At 47.5% G+C, this 25,249-nt stretch overlaps 1 protein-coding gene and 1 long non-coding RNA gene across 2 annotated transcripts in view; both read left to right on the top strand.

Moving 5' to 3' along the window:
* Positions 1-1,761: 1,761 nt before the first annotated feature.
* LOC144145675 (tetraspanin-33-like) overlaps positions 1,762-25,249 on the top strand; it is a gene marked incomplete at its 5' end in the record, with an annotated part of 35,160 nt that continues 11,672 nt past the window's right edge. Inside the window, 3 exon segments of the mRNA XM_077677338.1 lie at positions 1,762-1,984; positions 4,732-5,014; positions 9,157-9,300. Of these exon segments, the coding sequence (XP_077533464.1) occupies positions 1,762-1,984; positions 4,732-5,014; positions 9,157-9,300 (650 nt within the window).
* On the top strand, positions 17,592-23,547 carry LOC144145674 (uncharacterized). The gene is made up of 3 exons (XR_013317568.1): positions 17,592-17,829; positions 18,435-18,521; positions 22,704-23,547. It is a non-coding gene; the product is annotated as an uncharacterized LOC144145674 (long non-coding RNA).

The raw sequence follows: 25,249 nt of genomic DNA, 5'->3' as shown, positions 1-25,249 counted from the left end.
CAGCTCGGGGTGGACGCTGTCTCCCGCACCGCCTGAGGCATCCAGCCCCCTACTCACGAATGCGAACAAAGCGACCGCCGGCTGTATGAGCCACTTAAGCCAGCACGTACAAAGGGCGGCGGGAACACTCCTCACTCCCCCGAAACGCAAAGATGAAACTGAAAGCGAAGCAAACCCCCCATTATTGTTGCATGGGCAGCTGCCACGACAGTAACAAGGCGAAAGAAGAGTATCCATTCGTTAAATTCTGCATATTCCCCGCGAAAGCGCACCAAAAGGATAGACGGTAAGCATGGATCAGTGCGGTTCGAAAGGTTAAATAAGTTGGCACATTTTTGTTTGTATCTGTGTGCTTTCAGTTTACATTAGTGTTCTAAAAAGTCCAGAAAATCCGGATGTCCGAAGTGCGAGCACGCGAAGGGAGTAACAAACAAGAGAAAAGTACTCTGTGACAAGCTGAACAGTTGTCGCCTTGCAGACGAAAGAACAGCAGCCGGCGACCGCCGAAGAACGCGTTTCCTACCTTAAAATCGTCGGGGCAGTCTGCCGGTCGAGCGGCAGGTCTGTACCAGACGACAAGACAAACGTCGACAAAAATGAACTCAGTAACTACTTGCTGGAGTAACTACTTCCTCAGTAACTACTTGCAGTAACTACTTGCTAACAAATTGCTCGAGACGTGCTGACGCGTATGGTTTCATAAGTCAAAAGAAATTTTACCCAGCCCTCTTCCTAGCGCGAAAAATGCAGCACGCGTGCAGCGAAAAAAGCACGTACGGAAGCGGCGGCAGCCACCGCGTACTCCCGCGGAGGCGAGAGTGCAGCGCTGCCCTCGGCCGGCAAACTTTAGCTTCGCCTCCCTATCAGAAGGGTGATACAACGGAACCGAGCCATTCTGGTGTGCTTGCCTGGGGCTACATCACCGCGCGACAGAAGCGTGGACACCAAAAGAATTCGGCATGTGAGCTTAGTGGTTCCCATTTATACTGATTTAAAGTAGTTAGTTCAGAGAGTTTGAGAATTGCCAAAAAGATGGGGGAGCTCTTATAATCGCTATTTTGGAGATCCAGTTGCTCCTGTGACCTTTTGTAATACCTATTAAAACACAACCGAATGGGTATTCACTAATTGAGAAGACGAAGTCCCATTCGTCGCAAGCAGGTAGGAAACTGTAGTGCTTGTTTAGCAGCCAGATGTCTGTATGTGGTCTGTAGATTTTGTTTTCGTGCCCTGCAAAGCAATCTTAAGCGTATCTTTGCCATTTCGCCACTTAATTGCATCGTGTACGGGTTACCGAGGGGGTGCTGTCAAACCATTAATCAAACCGTGCGAAGGAAGCAAGCAATGTAAGCGAAGCTGTGCCTGAACAAGCCCAAAATAACCGTCGCTAAAGCAAACGACAAAGCCGGGTGGTGCCGATGCGCCCACCGGCGTGAGCGCGCGGGGAACGCTGGGTAAATTAGCCGCGCCATTTACACTGTGCCCCGTGAGTGAAAACGGCCCTTCGCTACGCAGCCGCATTGAAAACTTCTTGTCCCGCACACCACGCAAGAACCGTTGGCTGGTAGAGGTAGAAAGCTTTGCTTTATCGATTCGGGGTCGTTATTCAACTCGCAAGTTGACCCCTGACTCATTACATACAATAACGAACCTTCAATCATTTTCTTTTATGACGGTGCCCCAGAGAAAAAATGCAGGAGGTGTATTAAGACTGCTTCGCCGAAAAGAAATATTTGCCCTGCGTAGCGGGTGTACCGTCAGGCCGGAAGGCGACGATGGGGACCACCGAAGCAGGCGGGGTGACTTCAGAGCCGACGGTGATGCTGGACGTGCACCCGTACGTGCGCTACCCCCTCCTGGTGATGAACCTGCTCATCTGGGTCGTGGGCCTCGTCATCCTTCTCGTGGGCACCTACGCCTACCTGGACACCTGGGCAGGAGGAGGAAATGCCACGCCCGCAGCACCCTCTTACAGCTTCTACAGGTATGCAGCCTCGGCATCTTAGTGCGCGGATTTTGGTCTGTTGCCGCTGTGCAACATTCTAATAGGTTGAGGGCCTTCGAAATGCTTACTAGTATAGTTTATCTTGTGTTGTAAGGGCAAACACCGGTAGGACAATCGTAATGCTGCAAGAAGAGCAGGCGTCAATGTATGTGGACTGCGGGTGGTGAACCAAAGTTTACTGCGCCGAAAATTTGCGCTGCCTAGCTTGCTCTTCTGAACGTAGGTGCGGCTGCGCTTTTAGAAACATAGTGGAGATGCAAGAAGGTGTAAAAACCCATCCTGTGAGATATGAGAGGCCCGAACTCAGAACAGCGAAAGGTCTGTGAAGATTCAAGGTTCTCAACCTTTTGAGACAGCCCCAGCGGGTGTCCCATCGCTTGTCTTTGACAAGATTTTGACAGCAGCATTCATTCTCCCACTAACATAGACTTCCGTGCAGAAGCATCGTCACAGCTTGAAACGCTACATTACAAACGCAATTGTAGTGCACAAGAAATGACCTAAAGCTTCCGCCTTTTACATTATGTGCTTTAGCCTAGAATTTAACAAAAGTAATGGTTTATTCTGCGGTTTCAACCAGTATGACGAGCAAAGCTGAGGTAACGGAGAATTTTAAAGGGAAGTAGGAGCTCGTAACGTAAATTGTGCCGCTATTAACCATTACTCGAAATCATCATCCCTTGTCAATGGATAATCGTAGCGCGGCACTTTCAAACAGAGGGTATACCCGTCCGGAAAAACTCGAAATATTTGACATCGCTGGTAGTGCTCGAGTCCGGTATAGAGGTGCCGCAGAAACTAAATGAAGGTAACGTTCTTCTGCAGAGTAGGCGTTCTGCCTATTGTTACGGTTTGGCCGAGCTGGGCTCCAGGCCGACGCAGAAAGTCGACGCCGGGCGCCGAAGACGCCACGTTTATTGCGGCTCACTTGCTGACAGAAGAGAAAAAATCCTCCGTCGCATGCCCCCGCGCGAGCGACACGAGTAAATGCAGAGCATTGGGGGTGGTCACGTGGCGTAGGTTGTGGTAGTTGGCGGTGGTAGTTGTAGTTGTTGTCGTAGGGGTTGGGTAGTTGGATTGCGAGACGAGAGAGAGAGAGAGAGAGAGAGAGAGAGAGACGTAAGTACGTAACGTGTTATTTATTGCCATTGTTTGCACTCCACCCTCTCTGCGGGGCAATCGGTTGGATCGAGACGGACAGAAAACGCAACAGCTTCCCCCAAAACGGCAGCTGCCATGGAATCCTCTCGTGAGTCACGGCAGGGCGAGTAAAAGGTTCAGGACGAGGGAACTTTATTGTTTTAGAGCGATAACTCTACAACGGCATGTCTCCGCAGGTCATCCATCGGGTCACAATGACCTTTAGCCACCGAAGCGCAAAAGTGGCTGGTGGGACGTCACGCCACCTGATCCTCTGCGGAGAGGCGTCGCATCTCCGCTTGCTCGGTGCCTGTCGTTGGGGTAGCACGTCACTAGGCAACGTTTAACGTGGTCGCCAGTGCTTTGTCCCTCAGCGTCGTCGTCTCTGCGCCCGCTTTCGCTTCACAGACACCACAGTGTGCAGAGAACGCACGGTCACATTTACGAACCTAATATACATGAAACTCTGTGTCCCTGCCAAACAGACTTTCGCTCATGATAACCAGGTCTAGACGTATTACGCCTGACCCATTTTTAAAACCAGGGCTGTTTAAGCTTGAGCTTGGTCCGTTGGCGTTAAGAAACAAAATTCAGGGAATCCGCACTCGCGCGCCAGACTCGAATGGCGAAGCTCTTGTAGGTGATCATGTGCGGACACAAAGAAGAGCATACGATCGGGTTAGTTGGTATTCCATAACGTTCCTCTTGGCGCACAAAAAACAAACGCGGACACAGAAGGCCGGTAGGCGCAAGCGCAGGCGTTGTACGGCTGAGCACGAGGACGCGGGTTCGATTCCGGGCAGCGGCGACCGCTTTTTTGATCTAGGCTAAAAGCTAAACAACCGTGTGTTTGACATTTCGGCGCACGTTAAAGGTCCGCAAGTGGTCAAAATTAATCTTCTCCCTCCACTACGGCGCCCCTCATCGGCCGTGAAGCGTCGGTGCGTTGACCCCACAATTAATCAACCAACAATAAAGTTGTTTTGGTATTGTTGTGGAGCCGTGGCTGACGTCGGCGGTACCGCTTTTTAATAAACGTATTGACGAGTAGTGCAAGGCGCAGCTTTCACGTCTAATTTAATCTACGGCAATTTTTTGTCTCAAATATTCCAGACGTTTTCTTTGCGCTAGAAAATGTGAACATGAATCAGATGCGGCAGCAGTTTTAGAACTTTCTAACGGTCTTGAGTGTACATGTGGTTCATGTTCATCAGTTATTCCTTCTGATTTTTGGCCGAGCGTGGTATAGGGAGACTAACCAAAATTTTTCAGTATTAATCTTCTAAAATTGTGGGTAAGGTTACTTACAATTTTCTCTAACAAAACCCCGCACGCATTCCTAGCTGGCGCAAACGTGGACCGGTCCGCTTATACAGAATGAACTGAGCAGATCCCCTATCGGTGCATTTTGTGGATGTAGAGACATACGTGGCTGGTCAACTATATCGCATTGAAGGTATTATGGGTGCATTTTTGTTTATACTGTTCCTCAAAGCTGGAGACATCTCATAAATATTGTTTGTGTATATTGACGCGATTAAGGCTGCGCCCATTACTGTATCTTTCCGTTTTCTTTCTTTCGCCAGTACGTTCCTTATCAAGATGGAGCTGACGGTGATGCTGTTCGGGCTGGTCACCATGTCGCTGACCTTCTGCGGCTGCGTGGGGGCGCTGCGCGAGAACACGTGCCTGCTGAACGTGTACTCGTCCTTCATCACCGCCCTGCTGCTGCTCAACCTGATCGCGGGCCTCGTCGTATTCTTCCTGCCGTCGCAGATCAAGAAGCTCCTCGCCGAGACCTTCTCCATCGATGTCATCGTCCACTACCGTGACTCGTCGGACTTCCAGAGTCTCATGGATAGCATCCAGGTTGGCCATATGCACTTCGAGCTTCGCGATCGCTGCGCCATCTGCCGCCGCTTCTCCGCGACGTTGACGGGATTTGCGCTGCGTGGCTGATAGGGGCTCGTGGAGTGTTTTGGTACGGCTTTGGTTCTTTTCACCTTTCGCGCCCTAAAAAAACTTTTCATGGTGACGTTTAAAGCAAAGAGTATACCTAGGTCACTTAAAAAGCAGCTGCGTCTTCGTAGAGTACGCGATCGCCTGCAAGAGCTGCCCGGGGTCGCGTTTCTACGCGCTTCGTCGCCGCTCTTCAGGGCGCCGGCGACGGTAGCAGCATATCACCACTGTCACGTCCAAATAAGTCAAGCACAAATGAATTCTACTGTCGCCTCGTTTAGACCTGATACTGGCACAGTGAGAGGTTGGCTTCATTTTGCAGCGTGAACAACGAATGCAGCTTTGTTTCGAATATATATACGTCGCAGAAAATTATCTTTCGGGGATGTGATTACTAAATTTCGGACAATAACTTATGCCTTTTATAAGAGTATAAACCATGCGAAAATTTTAAGTATATTCCAGGTCTGTGCGTCGTTAAATATTTCCCACACATGCCTTATAGCAAGAACCAAGGCAACTTAATGAAACCACGGAAAAATGAATGCTGTGCAAGTGGAGAAGAATTTACATAATGGCTCTAACGGAAATAAAAAAAAGTTCAGCTTAAAATATGCTAAAGCCGTTCGTCGAAACTTAAGCCAGGTAAGGTTCACCAGACAAACTGTACGCGAAATGCACTGCTATTTCACGAGACATCGGTGGGGGGGAGAGGAGAGGAATCAAGCAATGAACGTTTTAGTAATCACACACACAAATGTCACGTTCACTTTCCTTTTGTTTTTCGACTTGAACGAACAACTGATCGTACGGCGGACGCGTTTTTGGAAGTATACAGGGTAGGCAGTTCAACAAGCGATGAAACGTGTCGTTGGAAGACTGTGGCATGTGATAAGGCCCTCTGATTTCAGTTTCTGCTTTATTCTGCAGGGTCCATGTGCCATATGACGATATTGCGAAGAAGCATTTAGTCGCGGACGCGGATTGTATTCTAAGCCCGTCTCCGCCCTGCTCGCAGAGGATATATGTAGCAGATGGTCTGCCGGCGCTCACCTTACGACATGACGACGCTTTCGTGTGCTGATACCCAAGTATAATTATGCATTGGCCATCGTACTTTTGTTAAATATTCCCGAAATTAACGTAGACTGGCTTGTGAATGGTGGTGATTAAAATCTGAGGTATAATATTGGCAAACGTAACTGGCGTGTATGAGTGCTCCGCTGATTATGTAAGCGCATAAAACTGATTTACAGCGTAGTGTATTGCCATAGCATAAACATCTGAGGGACCAGTGGTTACGGAGACACTGCTAGTAAATTCAAGGCAGTGTAACTGCAATCGGCTCCATCATGCGCCGGTTCCGCGACACTGGCCTGTGACACACACCTGGCGCTTATACAGACGGAATATACCACCCTACAATCGTGTCAGAAACATTTACACTCTCCTAAACACACCCAATGTGCGAACAGAGTGACTTCTCCACATAACCATGGATTTCAAATGCCCGGAAACGGTATATCTCGGTCATGAACGTGCCGCAAAAGCAGCGGCGACAGCGGGAGCGGTACTCGGGACTTCCGCGGCTGCTTTCAAAACAGGCCGCTAGGGGGATTTCAGTGGCGCCCCTACAGGCCGCGCTCGAGGCGTATACTCAGAGCTTGGTTACGGCGGATGCCTTTTGGGGGAACTTTGAAATATCAAATGCTACACGCCCCTTGTTCGTTACGACGCCGCCATCTATTTGTCAGCATTTCATTTTTCACTTTGAAATAATCGCATTACGCCCAAAATTGAGCTCTTGTTTTTCAGCGGATTATACGTCAAAAGTACGCCAGCATTGACACCGCGTTCGTCACCACAAACTCTCGTTTAGCCTGTTCTTTAGCGCATGACTCACAGAATCGCTAGTTAGTTGTCCTACTTTCTTCACTCTTGAAACAGAGGCTGTCATGAAAGAGGAATTTATCACAAAACAAAGAGATGAGTCGTTGTTGTTGGGGACTTCGTCGGTTCTTTACTGTGTATACGACGTAAGCAATGCAATGTTTCCCCTGGGCTCCATAGCAGAAACTATTTTACGTTTCGTGTGGGTCAAAGAGCAGGAAGATTTTTTGCAGCCAAAGCAGAATGCATGCCAACAAGCTTGTAGTAGAACTCTCTACAATGCGCAGACATTTTTACTACTCCTTGCGTTTCAGCAAGAAGCGAGTGTACCTGATACCTCAATACCAATGCCTAAAAAATTCTGACTGTGGCATGGGGCCTAAAAGGGGAAATTAGCGCAGCGTGCACCTTTGCTTCGGGTATCAGTAGGTATGGCTAATAACCGATACGTCAAGATTAATGCAAACATCAAAAATTTGTATAATGAGGAATATCTGTATACTAGGCGTTTTATCCTTTCGCAGCTATAAAACCAACATTGCTGTCTTTTTTCTTTCTCTGTTCGTGCGATGGCTGCCTCGTAGGCCTGCACCGAGTTCGCTACTCGATTTCCTCTGGTGACGTCAGCAACTCGACTGTCCATATAGTCACGAAGCCAAGGACGATGCAGTTGTCTTGAAGGAGAAACAAGTTTATTGGAGCGAACTTGTGCTCCCCTAACAACTCAAAAGAATACAGAGGCGGCGAAGCAGCGGTCAACAAAGTGACTTGCGTCGGCGAGCGTCCCAGAATCGAATGCCGAGGCGTCTGCTCTGTAGGCTTTTTATCTTTCGGCGCGAGTGATTCTGGACCCGTCGATTCACATCCAGAACATTGTAGATCACAGACGATTATTCTGGGCTAGCGACATTAGGCTGAAACAGTTTGCTTATCTGAATGTGATAGCCCGTGCGGCATAAAAATAAAGAATGGAAGACGCGCTTTGCTTGTAACGCAGATAACACAGCCGGGCGTGGCCCGGCAGCAAAAACAAACAATAAATAAGCAATCCCATACATGGTTCGCGGCATTACCCCCTCTATAAGAGTGCATCATCCCGATGCTAAAATAAAAGACAGTCCGAACAAACAACAAAAACAAACAATAAATAAGAAAGCCCATACATGGTTCGCGGCAATATTCGTTCCGTGTGTTAAAAACAGCAAAAGTACAAAGACATCACGACATCAGTGTAACAGGGCTACTATGTAAGCGCCCATGACTTGTGGCTGTCTGTGGGCTGAGAAACTATACGAGAAATGACAAGAACTCAGCGAGATGGTTTTGTCACTTGTACATTCGCAGTTCTATTAGGCTGTCCGTCTCCCAGTTGAAACTTGACCACAAATATCTGGTAGAAGAAATGAATTGGAAATGCTCAGGTATCCCATGTTTTCTTTCTGCCGTGCCAAGCACGTAATGACGACTTTTAATGAGCCACCACACTATTAAGGAGGAGGGAAAGTTCTTTTAAAGCAAATTCCTGTGTAATAAGCAAACTATTTTACGCGTAGTAAATTACAAACCGCCCAATGAATCGAGTTACTAAGAGGTATATGATCATCATCGCCGTCGCACATTTAAGTCAAGTTAGCGGTATTGCTTTAAAGCAAACTTTCGTTGCTTTAAAGCATAATAAAAGGTTATTTGCAGCATAATTGCTAAATCGTGTGAACGAAGTAGCGACTAATATTGATTGTTTTCGACTGCGATAGATGCGGATATCTTGATAGGAATCGTGAGCCTTCTTTTCAAGTGTTTGCAGCTTAAGGGAACTTGGTGTATTTTAAAAGAAAGTAATCACCTTCGTTAAATTTTTTATACTGTTGTAAAAACGTAACCGAAGCAATGCGGACAGAACTGGAAATGGTTTCGTGTAAATGTATAACCACCAATTCTTGGAAAAGGCACTGCATACAGAGCACGGGATGTGTAATTTAATCGGTAAACATTTTTAGCAGCGTTGAATTATTCGTTATCACCAGCGTTTTATGATCAAAAAATAAGTGCACCGACTTAAAATTAGTTGTCTTAAAATTGCAGCATGGTGAAAAAGTCGGTGTGAACTAAAGTTACCTCGAGACTCCCGTGCAATCATGGCCTCGCTTTTCAAAACCATGCAGGTGGGAATGCGATGCTGTGGCATTTCCAGGCTCAGCTTCCGCGACTGGAACGCCAACATGTACTTCAACTGTTCCCGCACGAACCCGAGCAGCGAACGCTGTTCGGTGCCTTTCTCTTGCTGTAAGCGGAACAGCTCCGATCAGGTGAACATTAATCATGTTTCTCGTCATATAGTCAGGAGATGCAAACAAGATATCACTACGTCGGGCGGGTTGTCTGAGTTCACGTGTCCACCGTGCTTCCTTGCCTGAATGGCGTCCTGTTAAAGTTTATGCGCCCTTGTAAACAGGGAAGAAACTAGTAGAAGAGTTTGAGACGGTGCACGTTCGAAAAGCGCCTTCAAGTCACGAACAGTAAATTTCTCCGGTCACGGAGAGGTCCACTCACCGCAGGTAATACTCGGCAATAAGAGAGGGCGCAAGAGAATCGACGTATAGTTTAATAGCCTGTGTGAACCTCTGATCTGAGCCGAAATCTGGACACATGGCGTTTTTTTCTTTTGGTTTTCGTCTACACCTGAAGACCCTTGAAAATAGACGCCGCTGTCATCTAAACACTAGACACTCCATCAATGCGAGATCGGGGTGCTAACTACTGTGGCAGAAACAAGAGGCCTCATAAAGTTCCCTGAAAGAAAACATTGATCAGCTTGGGCAACAGCAGAAACGCAAATATAGGTACAGAACTCGAGAACAAAAAGCGAGCGCAGTGGATGGGGAAGTATACGCATCTACAGCACTACTCGAGTGACGGAATGAGCTGGGCGGGAATAATAAAATTAGAGCCGTTCCGCTCAACGTGAAAGCGGTGGAAACTCCAGAGCAGTGATTCGCCATAATGGGCTCTGGAGCCGTTATCCTCTCACGGGTACCACCCATAACGCTCTTCGCCTCCTCGTCTCAATCCTCCCTTGATTAATTGAACGGAGGCTTGTTCAATGCAATTCAAATTTCCCACCTTCGCAGTGCTGGTACACCCTGTAACTGGGAGAGTGCGAGCGAGATCTCGCACGGGTCGGCGCGTTGCTGCGATGTTTGGAACGCGTCATTTTTGCGGCCACTTCTTTCGCTTTCTGTCGCAAAATCTACAGTGAACCAGAATTATACTTCACTGTAGTAACACTATCACAACGGGGGTTCTAACTAAATGAATGCGGGGGCGGCAGGTTATATACACAGGTTTTGCCTCAAATGTACCTGCAGTTCTCTTTGTGCTAAACGACCGGGAGATGTATGACAAGCGTCTGCGGTTCAGGAGTTTCGAGCGGTTATGGCTGTATAAACCGCTTGTTTTCCGAAGCCTCTGTTCGGGTCCTTTCCGCCGCTTCGTTGTGGGGCTCTCTTTGGGTCTGCTACGTCGCTACTCCACAAGATTGAGGTGGTGGCTAGACAGCGTGACAGTGAACGAGATACGGCGACAAGGCGGGCACTGAAGTGCTCTGCCCTTAAAATGGCCGTGAAGACTACAGGGTGGAGTTGAAACGTTTTTAGGCGAGGGATGGATACGGATGACGAGAAACGGGAGCAGCTAGAACTCTTCGGGCAACCTTCGCCCTGCTGTGGACATCAGCAGACTGGGAAATATAAAAAAGCAACACATACGAAAACTACCAACCAGGTAAAAATGCATTACCGAAGACAATTATATGTATGGTATACACCGCCCACGCAGATAGGAGACATTGGATTGGAGAAACATTTATTAATCCTGCAGTAAAGCGCTGAAGCGCGCTTAGGACATCGCCTACGCCGTCTTCTTGGCGGGTGCTCTGCGAGGATCCTCGCCGTTGCCGGCTGGCGAGGTCTCTGCCTAGCCAGCGCCTAATCCTTAGCTAACTTCGGTTGGATGTTTTGAGCAGTCCCATCGCATGTTCTCGAATGTTTCCGTCTTCCGGTGGCACGCCCTGCACTTGTCGTCGGGGTGTCATTCTGGATACATTTTGTGCTGTAGCGCTGGGCTCGGAAGCATTCTTGCTTGCAATTGCCTGAACAGGATGGCCTGTGACCTGCTCAGCCCTTTGCATGACGGTGGAAAAAGTCTACGGCCCACCCGAAAGGCATTGGTCAACTCGTTATAGCTGGTCATCCTGTCTTTAACGCTAAACCACACCGGGTGGCCATCGCCTTCGGTGTGGTCGGTTATTCCTCGTGCTCGGGCGTGTGCCGTTCCGCTGCGGTTCGCATTCTTCTCGGACGCTGCACATGCGTGCGCCGGGAACCACTTGATACGAATCCTCTAGTCGCGGTCTGCCTATCAGAACATGATGCCTACCGCGGTTGCGGGAATTCTTCCTTTGGCGAAGTTCCTCACCTCCTGTCAGGGAATCGCTGAGGATCGTGTGGCATCCCCGGTCTACGATGGCCAGGGCGATGGCTATTTCTCCTGCTTCCTCAACTTCCTTGCTGGAAGTGCTGGCGGACGCCCGCATGTTGCCTTCGCAGTCAACCACCGCGATCGCAAAGCCGTTGCGGCAGGCCTATTCGGCTGCGTCTACGTATCTGGCTCCGTGGTCTTCCGCGTGCAGGTCCGTTAGTGCCTTGGCTCTAGCGCATCTTATGCCTTCGTTGAATTGCGGGTGCATGTTCCCCGGTAAGGGGTCGACCCGGACGTTCCACCGTATGTGGTCGGGGACGGGGAATTTTGGTCCCAGCTATTCGTGATAGCCGATGCCTAGTTTGCACAGAATCTTTCTGCCGCCTTTGGTCCACGACGGTCATTCCAGCTGAGTGGTTCCTTGCGCTTCGGCGATCTCTTCGAGCGTGTTGTGTATGCCCAGCTGGAGGAGACGCTTCATGTTGGTAGTTTCGGGTAGTCCGAGGGCTGTCTTGTAGGCCCTCCTGATTAGGGTGTCTAGCTTGTTCTTGTCTCTTTTTATCCACTTGTGGAAGGCTGCCACATACGCTATGTGACAGAGTACGAAGGAGTGTATGAGTCTGGTGAGGTTCTTCTCCTTCATGCCTCCCTTCTTGTTGGTAGCGCGCTTGAACAATCTTACCGTGTTCGCCGCCTTTTCCATGATCCGGGTGACGGTTTCTCCATTCCTGCCGAGCGCTTCGATCTTAATCTTCAGGGCTCGGATCTTGCTGACCGTCGGCATTGCGTTACCATCCCTGGTTCGGATCTTAATCTTTTAATGCTCCCATCGCTGCTTGATTCTGTGCGATTTGATCGGTTGGTCGGTTGGTAGACAAGGAGCCTAGACTTGCTTGGGGAGCAACGTACTCCCATGCCTTTCAGGCTTTCTTCGATGTCGTCGACGGCCGTCTGTAGTGTGGATTCTATGTGGGAAAAAGTGGCTGTGGCTGAACTCAGTTAAGCCTGGGTGTGCGCAGCGATAGGCACGGTTAGTGTTATTGTTTAGCTTGGTTTTCGGTATGGTTACATCTTTATCGTTCAGCTTCGCACATCTGAGTGTAGGTTTGGTTGTTAGCTCTCGTTAAGGGACTGTTCGATACGCTGAGCACGTTCTTATTCTGTCCCTGCGGCTCGTTGCCTCTTCCTGGTTTTCTTGCGTCGTTGATCCGCGGCCATGGCACGAAATGCCGATATAGACGACGAACCATCCTCGTTCTAATCCGCTCGCCTGGCCGCTTCGTACTTACGATGCTTCTCCAGACGTGCGCCTCGTTCTTCCTCCGTCTCCTCGGCTCGCTCCGTCCTCTGACTTTCGTTCCAATGACAAAGCCTGGCTTCTTTCACTCCCACCGACTCACTTTCCATATCTAACGATGAATCCCACCAAGCCACCCTCCTATAAATAACAGGCAACGCCGGTTCCTACTCTGTTCTTGCAACTCGGTTTCACCGGCTCCTTCTTTGACGCCTTGCCAGATGGCTCGGCGAGAGGCGCTGTCAGCTGCGGCGGTTGCCAGGACACCGCTCAGCTGGCGGTGCGGCCACCTGCCACACTTAAACGGTGAGAATACGCCATTGTAGCTCTCGTTACAAAATTAAACTTAATTCAGCCACCTTCGCAATTGAGATGCGACAACTGCGGAAATAACGGAGCTGGTGGTCTTCAGTTGCTTTAACGTAGGTCTGTCACGTTCTACAGAGGGACATGGTCAAAAAGCGAAGCTAGAACGGACTCAACTGAAAGTCTACAATCCATCCTCCTAAAGATCAAAATAGGAAGTGCCAAAGTCCGAATCTAAAGCCCACTTCAACTCAGTCAAAATACAAAGCCAACGCCCGCACTACGAACCCAAAGGAAATAAATCCCTATATATAGCGTCAAATCACAGAAGTTTTCAAAATACTTTTCAATAATCCCACGGTTATGTCTCCGCTGAAAGCTCGTTTGGTAAACGACAAATGGCGCCACCCGGTCAAGTTAAAAAGCGCCCTAAAATAGGTACCAATATCCTCCCAGTCCCAGCGAACAGCCACGTAAAAATGCTCTGCGGGGTTCTAGACTAGCGGGTAGTTTCCAATGCACAATCACCAAAAACAGAACAACTTTAACCAATTATTGCCCACAAGAAACACGTCAAAACAAGAAAGAGCAAAAAAAGAGAAAAGAAACGACAAGACTCATGCAACCACTGATCATGACCAGAATATTGCAGAGCCTGCCGTATCACAGGTTTACCCGCACCAAATCAAGTCAAAAGAACACCATAATTAGGACGGCATATTAGGCAGTTCTCAGCCACACAATATTGACCACGAGACGAACTAACAAGGGGTGAAACGACCACAGCAACAGAATAAACATGCATAGACGGGTCTACAAGATGGGGACGGCAATTTACTCGATGGAAGGGTGAAACAACAGTATTCGGAGCAAATAATAGACTCGGGAAGCGCAGGACAACGGCAGCTGAAGGTCAATGAGAGAGGCCTTCACGCTGAAGTCGTCCTAAATAGGGTGTTGGTGATAATGGCATGAATAAATAGGTCCCCAACTTGTGTTTTACCGACGCATTTCAAGAAATTGGAGAAACAATGGTCTCTCCTGGCACCCATAGAGCGGATCTAAAAACAAAATCAGGAGGGGCCATCGTACCTCCTTTGAAAAGAAAGGGGCACCTTGAATTGAGAATAAAACACAGGCACTCCCACCCCTTTGAAAGGAAACCACTGCACGCCATGATAGACATGGCACCGATCCACTGACCCCGCATAAAAACTCTCCTGTGCGAAACATATGGATAGAACACTACACAAGAATGGACGATATGGCAGGCTCAAGTTCATTCGGTGAGTGTTTCAATATCATGACACGACAGTATACACCGACTCCTGCATGTACGAAATCACCAGGCCAAATTGTCGTAATTGCCTACTTTGACAATCTTTGTGACTGCATTACCCTCAAGCATACATGAACAAAGAAAGGGAATTTGGAGCGATATTTCTGGCAATCCGAATTGTGGAAGTATCAAATAAAAGCATAACATCATTACAGACTCGCAGAGAAGATTATACAGTTTTCTGGAGGCAGAATACCAAGCGCATCGGTGAGACATTCCCATTCATAAAGCAGACAGTTAACAACGTCAACTGGTCAGCCGGATCCAATTGTCTGTAAGCGAACGACGCATTAGCAAGCGGCACACATACTCACATACCGTGCTCCTTGTGACCACGACTACCACACTGGCCTATTCGAAAAACGTGAAGAACGAACCTTCATCCTATATCTAGGAACACATTCTTTCCCCTAGCTACAACGAGGTCTTAATGCCGAAGAATAAAAAACTCTGTTGATGAAACCAACACAGTTATCGGAAAATCCATGTGCGTTAAGTTCGTGAACATCAGACATCAACTTAGAACTCTGCTAAAATAAGGGAAACATGCGCCCTCTTGGCGGCAGCCTAGCCATGTCCGAGGGTATGGCCAGGAGAAAACTCCAACATGACATATTCCACTTTATCGAAGCATGGGAGACAGATATGACCAGCTCGTTACCTCAAGATGAGCGCGGGCTGATTTAAAGGCCAAGGGGAGGAGCTGCTGCATCTGATGGCCTAGACTCAGGTTCTACATTTGAGCTCCCTGCCATCTCTTTGCCCCGTTTTCGTAGACCGCAACTATTTCGTTACTACGAACTCGTTACTACGTTACTCGTTACTACGAAATCCCGTTACTACGACACCCAGTTTGGCGAATTTCTCTAATTTACGAATATTTTCGGAATCCCCGCCAGGTTGCTTATATTTTCAAAGTAAAAATATTTCAGAACGACGAATTTCAATGTAGCGCATAATTGAAAGTAACGCACGTAATTCATTTTCCCCGATATAAGTGAGGAACACCAGTTTTACGAATTTGATTAAAAGCAACAGCACCGTAACTCTCACGCGATACAGAAACCGTGGTTTCTCTGGGTATTCCCCGAGTGCAGTAGCTATCATCATCACCATGTCAATCGCCAACAGCTAGCGCCATCACAGAGCTGTGGTTTAATATGCAGTAGCCTAGCAGGCGTGTTTGTCTCTTTTTAGGTGTTGGGCTGCTGAGTACAAGGTCGCGGGTTCGATTCCCGGCCGCGGCGGCCGCTTTTCTGGTGGAGGCGAAAAGCAAAAACGCCCGTGTGTACGACATTTTGGCGCACGTTAAAGACCACCAGTTGGTCGAAATTAATTCGCAGCCCTCCACCACGGCACACCTCATCGCGTGCGTTGCGTCGGCGCATTAAACCCTAAAATCAATCAATAAATCATAGACATATCTGAATGCATGCAGAGAGTTCATGCGTATATAACTAACTTGTGGCGAGTCGTAGAGGACGTGTTAAGAACAACTATTGTCATAGCAGGGAACGAATATATTCCCATCTTTGATGCCTGCGTAGGTCTATTGAGGGAAACGAGTTGTTAAACATAGATTTAAAGAGAACCTGAAATTAAAACGTTAAGCACTTGTTAAATGGTAGGACCTGCTGTGAATTTACGCAAAGGAAATCGTGAGGACTGAAAGGTGGGCAGGGCAGCCCCAATGAGCTCAGCAGGCAAGATAGGAAAGTCTGGTGTGTGTACATTTTTAAAAAGTGGCATAAGGTTCAGAGGTTAGCGTACAGTCAAACCCAGAAATAACGAACCCGGATATAGCGAATTATGCTATATATCGAACAAAAACATACCTGTTACGGAAATACCTGCGAAACATATTCCTTATAACGAAGTTCACATGTGATATATCGAACTCGGCATGCCTAGAAGGGCCGCCGAAATGCATGGTCTCGGAGCAGCGATTGAGATGTGGGTTGGCCGCGACCATGGAGCAAGAGCCGCGACAAAGACGTTGCGCCTCGCACGGAGCGATGTGACGCCCAACACTTCCCGTTACTGTTTCCGACGCACGGGACTCACGGCGGAATCCGCCGAGTCAGGGAGTACGGACCAAGACGGCAGCATTGGTGAACTGTGCACACTAAACTTTTTTACACCCTTTTGGCCAAAAAGGGCGTAAAATAATTGAAAAAAGGGTGTTGGGAGGCCCTTACGCCCTTTTTCTTGAATCTCAACACCCTTTTATGTAGCTTTCCACCCTTTTTGCGTGAAAAAAAGGGTGTTGACCAACCTCAACGCCCCTTTTTTTTAAGGGTGTTGAAAGGGTGGGGAAAAGGTGTTCAGATCATCATTGATTGAGGTCATGCATGCAATATAATTTCAAAAAGACATCCCATTGTACCATCCACCCAACCTCGTCAAAAATGTTCAAAAGCAAAAAAAAAAAGCTGCCAAATTCAATAAAAAGCAGCGGCAGCACCGACGTTGAAACAGGAAAAATATCAGCCCTTGCTTATTACGACATCGACAGAATAACACTCCCCCTCCCACTTTTTGTTTCCTACAGCCTTGCACGGAGCACAGCACAGCCTTGAACTGTGACATCTGTATCATCATTCCGTCGTTCCCTGTTCCTCTCCTGCCCCACCAGCACAATCATAGCCCTCTCTGACTACAGTCATTCTCGTCACTCAGTGGAGTTATAACGTACTAGCAATCACAATTTTATTCCATTCTTATTGTTAGCGACCGTAAATATTGTGTACAAATGCAATAAACAGACCACCTAGTTTCTCCTGCAGAAACAACGTTGGAGAACAAGGCAGATATCAAAAGAAAACAAAAGTTGGGGAGGTAGGGGCATGAAATCGGGCGCTAAATAAACAGACGCCAAATAATAATACGATTACTTACACTAGAACACTGCCAAATTTCATTGCGCAGTGTTATCTTACTATCTGCTGCTTTTTTTAACGTTCAAATCGAGCGCCATAAGCTTCAGTTCGCGTTTTGTGTTTGTAAACTTTAAATATCTAAGCTTCTTTATTATAATACACACAGTAAATAATAAACCTAAAGATTATGTTATATTCAGTAAAAGAGGTAATTATTTATTGTTGTCGTTTTAATTTGTTTACGCAACTCCCTGCCAACGGCCGATATCTTAAGTACGGCGCGCGGCGGCGTGGCCGGATTCCGGAACAGATACCCCGTGACCCGTCTTTCATCGGATTGTTTACGTGTTTACTGTGGTGTGCGGTTAAACAAGCGCAGTTATTATGATTAATTGGGCACCTCGTCGTCTTCGGTTGTGTCTGTCGTGTTCGACTTCGCGATGAAGTATTTGAGAACAACTTTGCCACCTGAAGACGGCTAATTTTGCTTGGCGCTTGCCTCTGAACGTCGCTCGCTCTTCTGCGTCGGCTCCTCTCGGTAAGCTGTCGTCACATTTGCCGCCTTTCTTGTCACTGGATGTCGTTTGTAGCTGTCATCGCCGCTTTAAGGATTCGTTAACAGGAGCACGCGTGTGTGAATTGTTTAACTGAACTGGCGAGGTTGAACCTAGAGGGCTCGTCTCTAGAAAGGCGATGTGCGAAAGATTGTGGTGCTTGCATTGAGCGCTAAACGCACTGGCGCTCAGTAACGCCGTGGCGCTCAGTAACTCAGTAACGTTTCCCATTCCGGAGCACTATATTGAACAGCTTCAGAGTTCACCACTGCGAACCACGTCTTACGCGTAGTTTATCAGAACACGGGCGGCTACTCTTCTAAACTGTGCTGCGCAGCGTTTTCGGCTTCGTTGATCACCGCAGTCGTTTGTGCCGTGTTGGGAATTGCGAGGGAGAATCGTTTGCGAGCGAATGTGCGCGCCTCGCAAGCTTCGTTGCGTTTGCGGCGAGCCACCTCACCATGTGTACGGTGCGGCGGTACGCGGGCAGTGATTTTGGCTGAATGTTGTGTTGCCCGAGACGTAACATTCGTGCACCTAATCATTTCCATTCTTGCATGTGTGGTAATCATGTGTCATCCCGTTTTAGACCTCTGGACGGTCTGAGCGCATCACGTCCCTCCATTCAACCGGACAAGAGCCACAAGCATTGTCAACAGTGTTTGGCTGCAAGAACGTAAGTTTTCAAACACAGTTTTGGTAGCACAGTGGGCTATCATACTTGAATAAGGTTCGATCACTTGAATGTACAAGTTCTCTCCCCCTTAACAATTATTGGTGTTTCATGCATAACCTAACATGTAGGCGCTCAATGGCAACCTTTATTGTTAATTTCGGAAAACTCAAAAGTTTCACCCAAAATCATAATGTGGGCGTAGCAGTTAATCACCATGTATACGAACTTCCTGGTGTTAGTCATGTTTACGGTGAAGCCATATTCCTTAGGTGGTGACACAAAAATGTTATTACCTTTGTAGTTTAGTCTTCGATAAAGCCTTACCAGTTCTGTTTCCAGCTATTTTTTGGATGTTTATCATGTGAATTGACAGTCCTTGCAGTCCACTTTTTCAAATAGTTATGTAACTGCCTGTACCATTTAAACAGGCCTGATTGGGGTTCTGAAGGCTGCGATTTACGCACGCTAGTGCTGTACCGCCAATAAAGAAACATCCTTCCACAAAGAAAAAGATTTGAAAGTGTAAAGTATCAGCAGCAGCATTCTTAACTGGAACATGCTAATTGCTAGGCCTGGGGCTTTTCCTGAAAGCAGTGTGGATGTTATGAGAGAGGAAAAACCACTCAAACACATCTGCCAAGGCCGTTGCTGCTCCAAGATGCGTGCAAGCATTGAGTCTTCTGAGCAATACATTACACCCTTTTTTTAAACAACCGACGTGCATGCTGAACGTACTCCTGATTGGGCGTTTGCCAGGCGCGTAGCAAGGAATTTTTTTTCGGGGGGGGGGGGGGGGGGGAACCGTGGTCGACCAAAAGATGGGACGGGGAAATATGTAGGCAAGGCATCTTGCGCGTTGTTTTGCAAACGAAGCTTGAAATAACTGACTTTAACATGCGATTTGTGTATGCTCAACGCTAACTGTAAAGCCCACCTTAAAGGAGCCATGAAGAGAAAATGCAAGTTGGTTTTATTCGAAAGATTTCGTGTTTTATAGTGCCCCCAGCGCTTGTCCGGATACAAACGGTGCTTTATTCACTGAGAAATTAAACAATTTAGGTTACAATTTTGATTTTCCCGCTCAATTGTGCGTTTTCGTGGTCCCAAATGACATCACAGGAACCAAGCGCTCTGCAGCCTAGAGTACCTTCATTCACGCATCCGCCGTACAGGGCAGAGACACGTATACGCTGGCGGCGCCATTTTTGGTTGCTCGCTCGCCGCCGAAGCAAGTCATTGTGTCAAAACCGCGCTAAAATTATCGCCGCAACGCGGTTTACTGAAGAAGTTTGAATCATATTGTCTGTTTCGCGTTGCTAGGTCTCGTGGGAAACGAAAAAAATAACGCGTTGAGCCCGTTGGCCCAATTGCGGCGGCACGGGACCGTTCAAAGGTTGTCTCCACCCTGTACAGCGGTGTTGGTTTGTTCCCGCGTTTTTTTACGTTCTGTAACCTAGATGGCGCCACCATACCGTGGCAAGCGTTTGGTTTGTTTTTGCCCGCATTTAAATCTGGCTTGTTTTTGTTCTGGGAGAAAATATTCGTTCCCTGAAACAGTGCTCGCTCGACAAATGGGGTCACGTAAGACACCGTTGCTTGCGTCAATCGGCCAGTGTCGTCTGAGACAACCCCAAGCCCCGCAGTGCTGTGCAGCTAAACCAAGCATGCTGTGCGCAGTACGAACAGCAGAACACATCAGTACTTCTATGTTTACATGTGCTTTCGTAACTTCCACTGTTTGTCCCATCATTCTTATTGCTTTGTAAAGAATGTGCCCTAAATTTAAGCGCAAATCGCTCATTCGTCTAGTTTATAAGCTCTACCTAATTGGCGTCTGCTTCTGCCAGCCTCCGCCAATCGCAGAGCTTAGCTCATGTGACATCATAGGTTCTGTTGCGGGAAATGAGCTGGTGGGTCGCATGACCATTCCCGTTTTTCCTAATTATGTAGCTTATTTGAGCGAAGTTTACGTTAGAAGTGGTGTCAGTATGATTCTAACGAGACAATCTTTTGAATGAACCAAACTTGTGTTTTCTCTTCATGGCTCCTTTAAGGAGCTTAGATGGTGATGATAATTATGATCACCTAAATTCCCGTTCGCTGGTCTATAGGCAGACCACGGGCGAATCATTCGTCCGCAGAGCAGGTGGTTAGGCGGACCCACGCTCGTGAGCGTGATCATGAGTGCGCTCGTGAGTGGCGCGCGGTCCCCGAAGTTCGTCGGGAGGAAGTGGAGGCCAACACTGAATGTTTGCTATCAAGATTCTCGTGTTTTAGATTTTCCTTTAGAAAAGGGACTATTAAGTTTTCTTGTCAGCTATGAAGTACAGTCGAGCACGATTTGAAGGTTATCGCGCCAGCATCGAGCGGCCAAGCGTGCCACCAGCCCACGGTTTCGTTTCGGAACCATGAAAATCGAGATTTCGCACTCTTCGCTCCCTTGTTGGCTGTTCCATGATACAACAATGGCCCGCACGACTGACTTGCCACCCTTTGGGTTTCAAGCCGTACATTCGTTGTTATCAAGCGCAGACTTGGACTTGGTTGCTCTTTATTACGCCGACGATAACGAAACTTGCATGGAATATTTGCTAAAGCTGGTGTTCTTTCTGCTTCGTTTGAAAGAGTAGCTTTCCCGCGACAACCATCGAATCGCAGTGGACTGTACATGTGGCGCATTCGTATATTATGGCGGTGAAGCTAGCAAACGTGCGTCTTCGTCCTTAAGTAATCGCCTTTTGTTATTTTTTGTGCAAGTAACGTGAGTAGTAAACTTGCGCTAAGCAGAACACCTTATTGCACTGCTGTTGAATGTTGAGCTTGTTGCACGTTTCTTAATTTTCATTATATTTCTATCTGTTAAATCGAAACAGACATGGCTTCAGTAAAATTCCGGTTAAGCAAATACAGAAAGCTGATTCTAACCAAGAGGGAGGTCAAGGAAACAGTGGAATAGTGCCAAAAAAATAAAGCTCCGCAATAAGGAGAATTGTGTAGTTTTGTTGATGTGGAGGAAATACAACATGGGCAGAGCAATGCTTTTTATGCAGCAGAAATTATGGATCTGCAATAGTCAATGAAATGCGATGTCGGTAGAAAAATAAACATATCAAGGATTGATAGTTGACTGAACAAAATACAGCGACATGCTCTGTCATGTGATTATACTTTGTACCAGTGTAAAGACAAGGAATGACACGCTCCCGACCACATGTAAGCCTATATGAGGCTTTTCCTGCTGTTCTGCCATTCCCCGGCCGTGCTGTTCCGCCATTGAAACAGTAGGGCTGTTTTGATCGGCTCGCGGCAGGTTCCCGGTGCTTGTCGGTGTATCCGGCGCGAAATGCAGCCGGGCTGTATATATTGACAGGTACAGCATCTGGAGCGGGCGCAGGGATCAGACGTTGACATAGCCCTTGTTTTCAGCTTTATGTGAGCAAGAATGTCCTTAAAACTGCAGGTGACTTCAGGCGGTTTTTCAGGCTGCCTAAACCGCACCCCAGCCTTGGCATAAAACATTATGAAGGGGGGGGGGGAGCACCTGAGCACCTGGACCCCCCCCCGGCGACGCCCGTGGCGTGTGCTTATTTTTTCTTGCATCCACCACATTCAAGTCGTCACGTTGAATTGGGAATGCTGGAATCCAGCATATGCTGGCAAGATACGAGAGCTGGAACACAACCCACTTGCCCGCAATGAGTTTTCAAAGATCTCCACCACCTGAAGGTACTGAAGTGAGATGTAAGCATTGCCTGAAAACCATTCCAGATAAGGGTACGAAATCATAGTTATGGGCCTTTCTCGCCCATTTACGTGTTTTGAACAAAAAAAAGTGCCATTTAAAGGTAACACGTCGTTCCCTGCCGATTTCTGATGCCTGATTAAGTTTGTGGGCATAAATTTAGCAGCTTTCTCACATGTCTAACCTGTATGCGGGCTTGTTAGGAGTGAAGTAGGTAAAAATTGAAAGGTTTGATTGTAGTTGTGTATAGATTACCTACATTGTTTTCATTCCTAGAAAAGAAAAATTGAGGTAATCCTGCCAATTGTTCTGCATTGCTGCATTTTATTATGCTTGTATGATTCGTAGAACCTGCAGGAGTTCAGCTGCTTGTTAAAGGAAAAATGAACAACGGTACAAAAAAAAGAGCATCTACTAAATAAAAATGTTCACAATCGCAGGATGCCAACGGTCCACCTACCAACTTGCGTCCTGCATTGTTTCTGCTGGCTGGAGCGGCGCATGGAGCATTTTTCAGCTTCTCGAAGTTTGTGATCAAGCGCTGCCCCAAGTGAAGGATGCCGCAGACGGATCTTCTGTTTTAATGCCACAATTTCATGTGCTGAGCACTTACTCGTAAGGCATTTTAAATATTCATCATCCCAGAGGGTATGTTACCTTCGTCTTGGGTGGAATGTGGCTGCAATCAGGTTATTTGTGACGGAAACAAGTGAACCACGTGGTGAGAGTCATTGAGGCCTTGTTGATTGCGCATGCTTCTGAAATAACGTTTTCATTCAGCTGAATACTTTCTAAATATTACAATTTGTGAACAAAATATGATAAAACTCATGATTAGTTGTACTACAGTGCAGGAAAGAAATGCCAGCACATGTTTTAAGAGCCTCTTATATTTCAGGTCATTGGCTGGTGAGCAATAAAACAGAACTCAAAATTGTTTAAAGTGAAATCAAATATTTGTTGTCACCAGTGCATGACCCGTAGTAAAAGCTATCTGGTCTCCCAATTTCAAATGAGACAGGAAATGCCAAAAAAAAGGAAATAAACAAGACAGCTTGCTATAATAAACCAATTCAAAGAATTGCTCAATGTCTATGAAGTGGTGATTCAGGCGGGTTAGTTCGGTGTTGATGAAATACAAGCAGGCACTCGCCTGGTCAAAAACAAATAAACAAATAAAGACGTTTTGGGGCCCCTACTGGTCCCTTGATCACAATGAAAGGGGGGTGAAAGGTCTCGATTATTTATAGGTTCGGTGGCGCAGAGTGCGCATGTGTATCTCGGGGAGATTACCCCGCGACCGGTTAATCGTGTTTTTAGTTGGTTGATTATGCACTGATTCTAAAAGTAGTTGTGTCGACAGGCGCTTCTCTGATGCGATTATGCTTGCGGAATCCCAATCGATGACGTGGTCAGTAGCCAGGTGATGATCCGCCAAGGCATTTCAGCTTACATTGCCCTTTTTGACATCATTCTGGTGCTATTGAATTCTTCTTTTAAAAATTCCCAGTGAACTATGTAGGATGCATCGCTATCCTTGCATGGAATTTTGTAGGCAACTCCGAGGAATCTTGATTTTTCTAAAGGGTCCTTCATGCGTACCAGCTTCTGCTTAAGCCTGTTCGTTGGCACGTGTGCAGTTTTAACGCCATATGTGCCAAACACCCTTGCAAGAGCTTCACTGATGCCTTGCGTGTAGGGGACGGCAGCGCGTTTTTGCCTGTCTTCTTCAGGAACCCTTTCGGAGGAGGCAACTGAAGCCCGCAATTGTTGCGTCCTCACAAGCTTTGAAGGGTAGCCGTTACTGCGAAGGTCCTTCCTTACCACGGCTAGCTCTTGCTTGCGCAGACCAGGCTCAGAGCAGATTCGTGATGCGCGTGAGAAGAGTGCAGTGGCGACGGAGCGTTTTTGGCCTATAGGATGCGCAGAGTCGAACCCCAGGTATCTACCCGTGTGGGTCGGCTTTCGATACACACTGGTTGTAAATCCTTTGGTCGACCGTCTCACAAGTACGTCGAGGAAGGCGATCTGTCCATTATTTTCCTTTGCCATGGTGAACTGGATACTTGGAACACAAGAGTTTAGATGCTCAATTAAAGGCATTACGTCTCGGCGGTGGATCACACAAAAGCAGTCTACGTAGCTGACAAAAATCTTGGGGCCGTCTTGTACGAGCATAGCGCAGAATTTTTTAGAGCCTCTGAGGCAATATTTGCACAGGCTGCTGAAACGGAAGCTCCCATCGCTGTTCCAAACCGCTGCTTGTAACATTATACGTTGAAAACAAAACGTGTTCTGCAGGCCAAATTCCAGGCAAAATTACGCGGTCCGGAGTTGCAAGGATCTACTCGAGAACGATGCATCTCTGCCTTCACATTCGCCAATTGAGACGCAAGACTTGTATTGTCTCCTGGAATTTGGCCTGCAGAACGCACATGTTTTGTTTTCAACGGACCAGCGGTTTCGAACAGGGATGGGAGCTTCCGTTTCAGTAGTCTGTGCGAATATTGCCCTAGAGGCTCTAGAAAATTCTGCGCTATACTCGTAAAAGGCGGCCCCAAGATGTTTGTCTGCTACGTAGACGACTGTTTTTGTGTGATCCACCGCCGAGACGTAATGCATTTATTTGAGCATCTAAACTCTTGTGTTCCAAGCATCCAGTTCACCATGCAACAGGAAAATAATGGACAGATCGCCTTCCTCGACGTACTTGTGAGACGGTCGGCCCAAGGATTTACAACCAGTGTGTATCGAAAGCCGACCCACACGAGTAGATACCTGGGGTTCAACTCTGCGCATCCTATAGGCCAAAAATGCTCCGTCGCCACTGCACTCTTCTCACGCGCATCACGAATCTGCTCTGAGCCTGGTCTGCGCAAGCAAGAGCTAGCCGTGGTAAGGAAGGACCTTCGCAGCAATGGCTACCCTTCAAAGCTTGTGAGGACGCAACAATTGCGGGCTTCAGTTGCCTCCCCCGAAAGGGTTC

Source organism: Haemaphysalis longicornis, unplaced genomic scaffold (genome assembly GCF_048455015.1).
Source record: "Haemaphysalis longicornis isolate Haplotype H1 unplaced genomic scaffold, Haemaphysalis longicornis Haplotype H1 scaffold_7, whole genome shotgun sequence".
Lineage (NCBI taxonomy): Eukaryota > Metazoa > Arthropoda > Arachnida > Ixodida > Ixodidae > Haemaphysalis > Haemaphysalis longicornis.
Note: the sequence above shows the minus strand (reverse complement) of the source record. Positions and strands in the feature narration are given on the sequence as shown.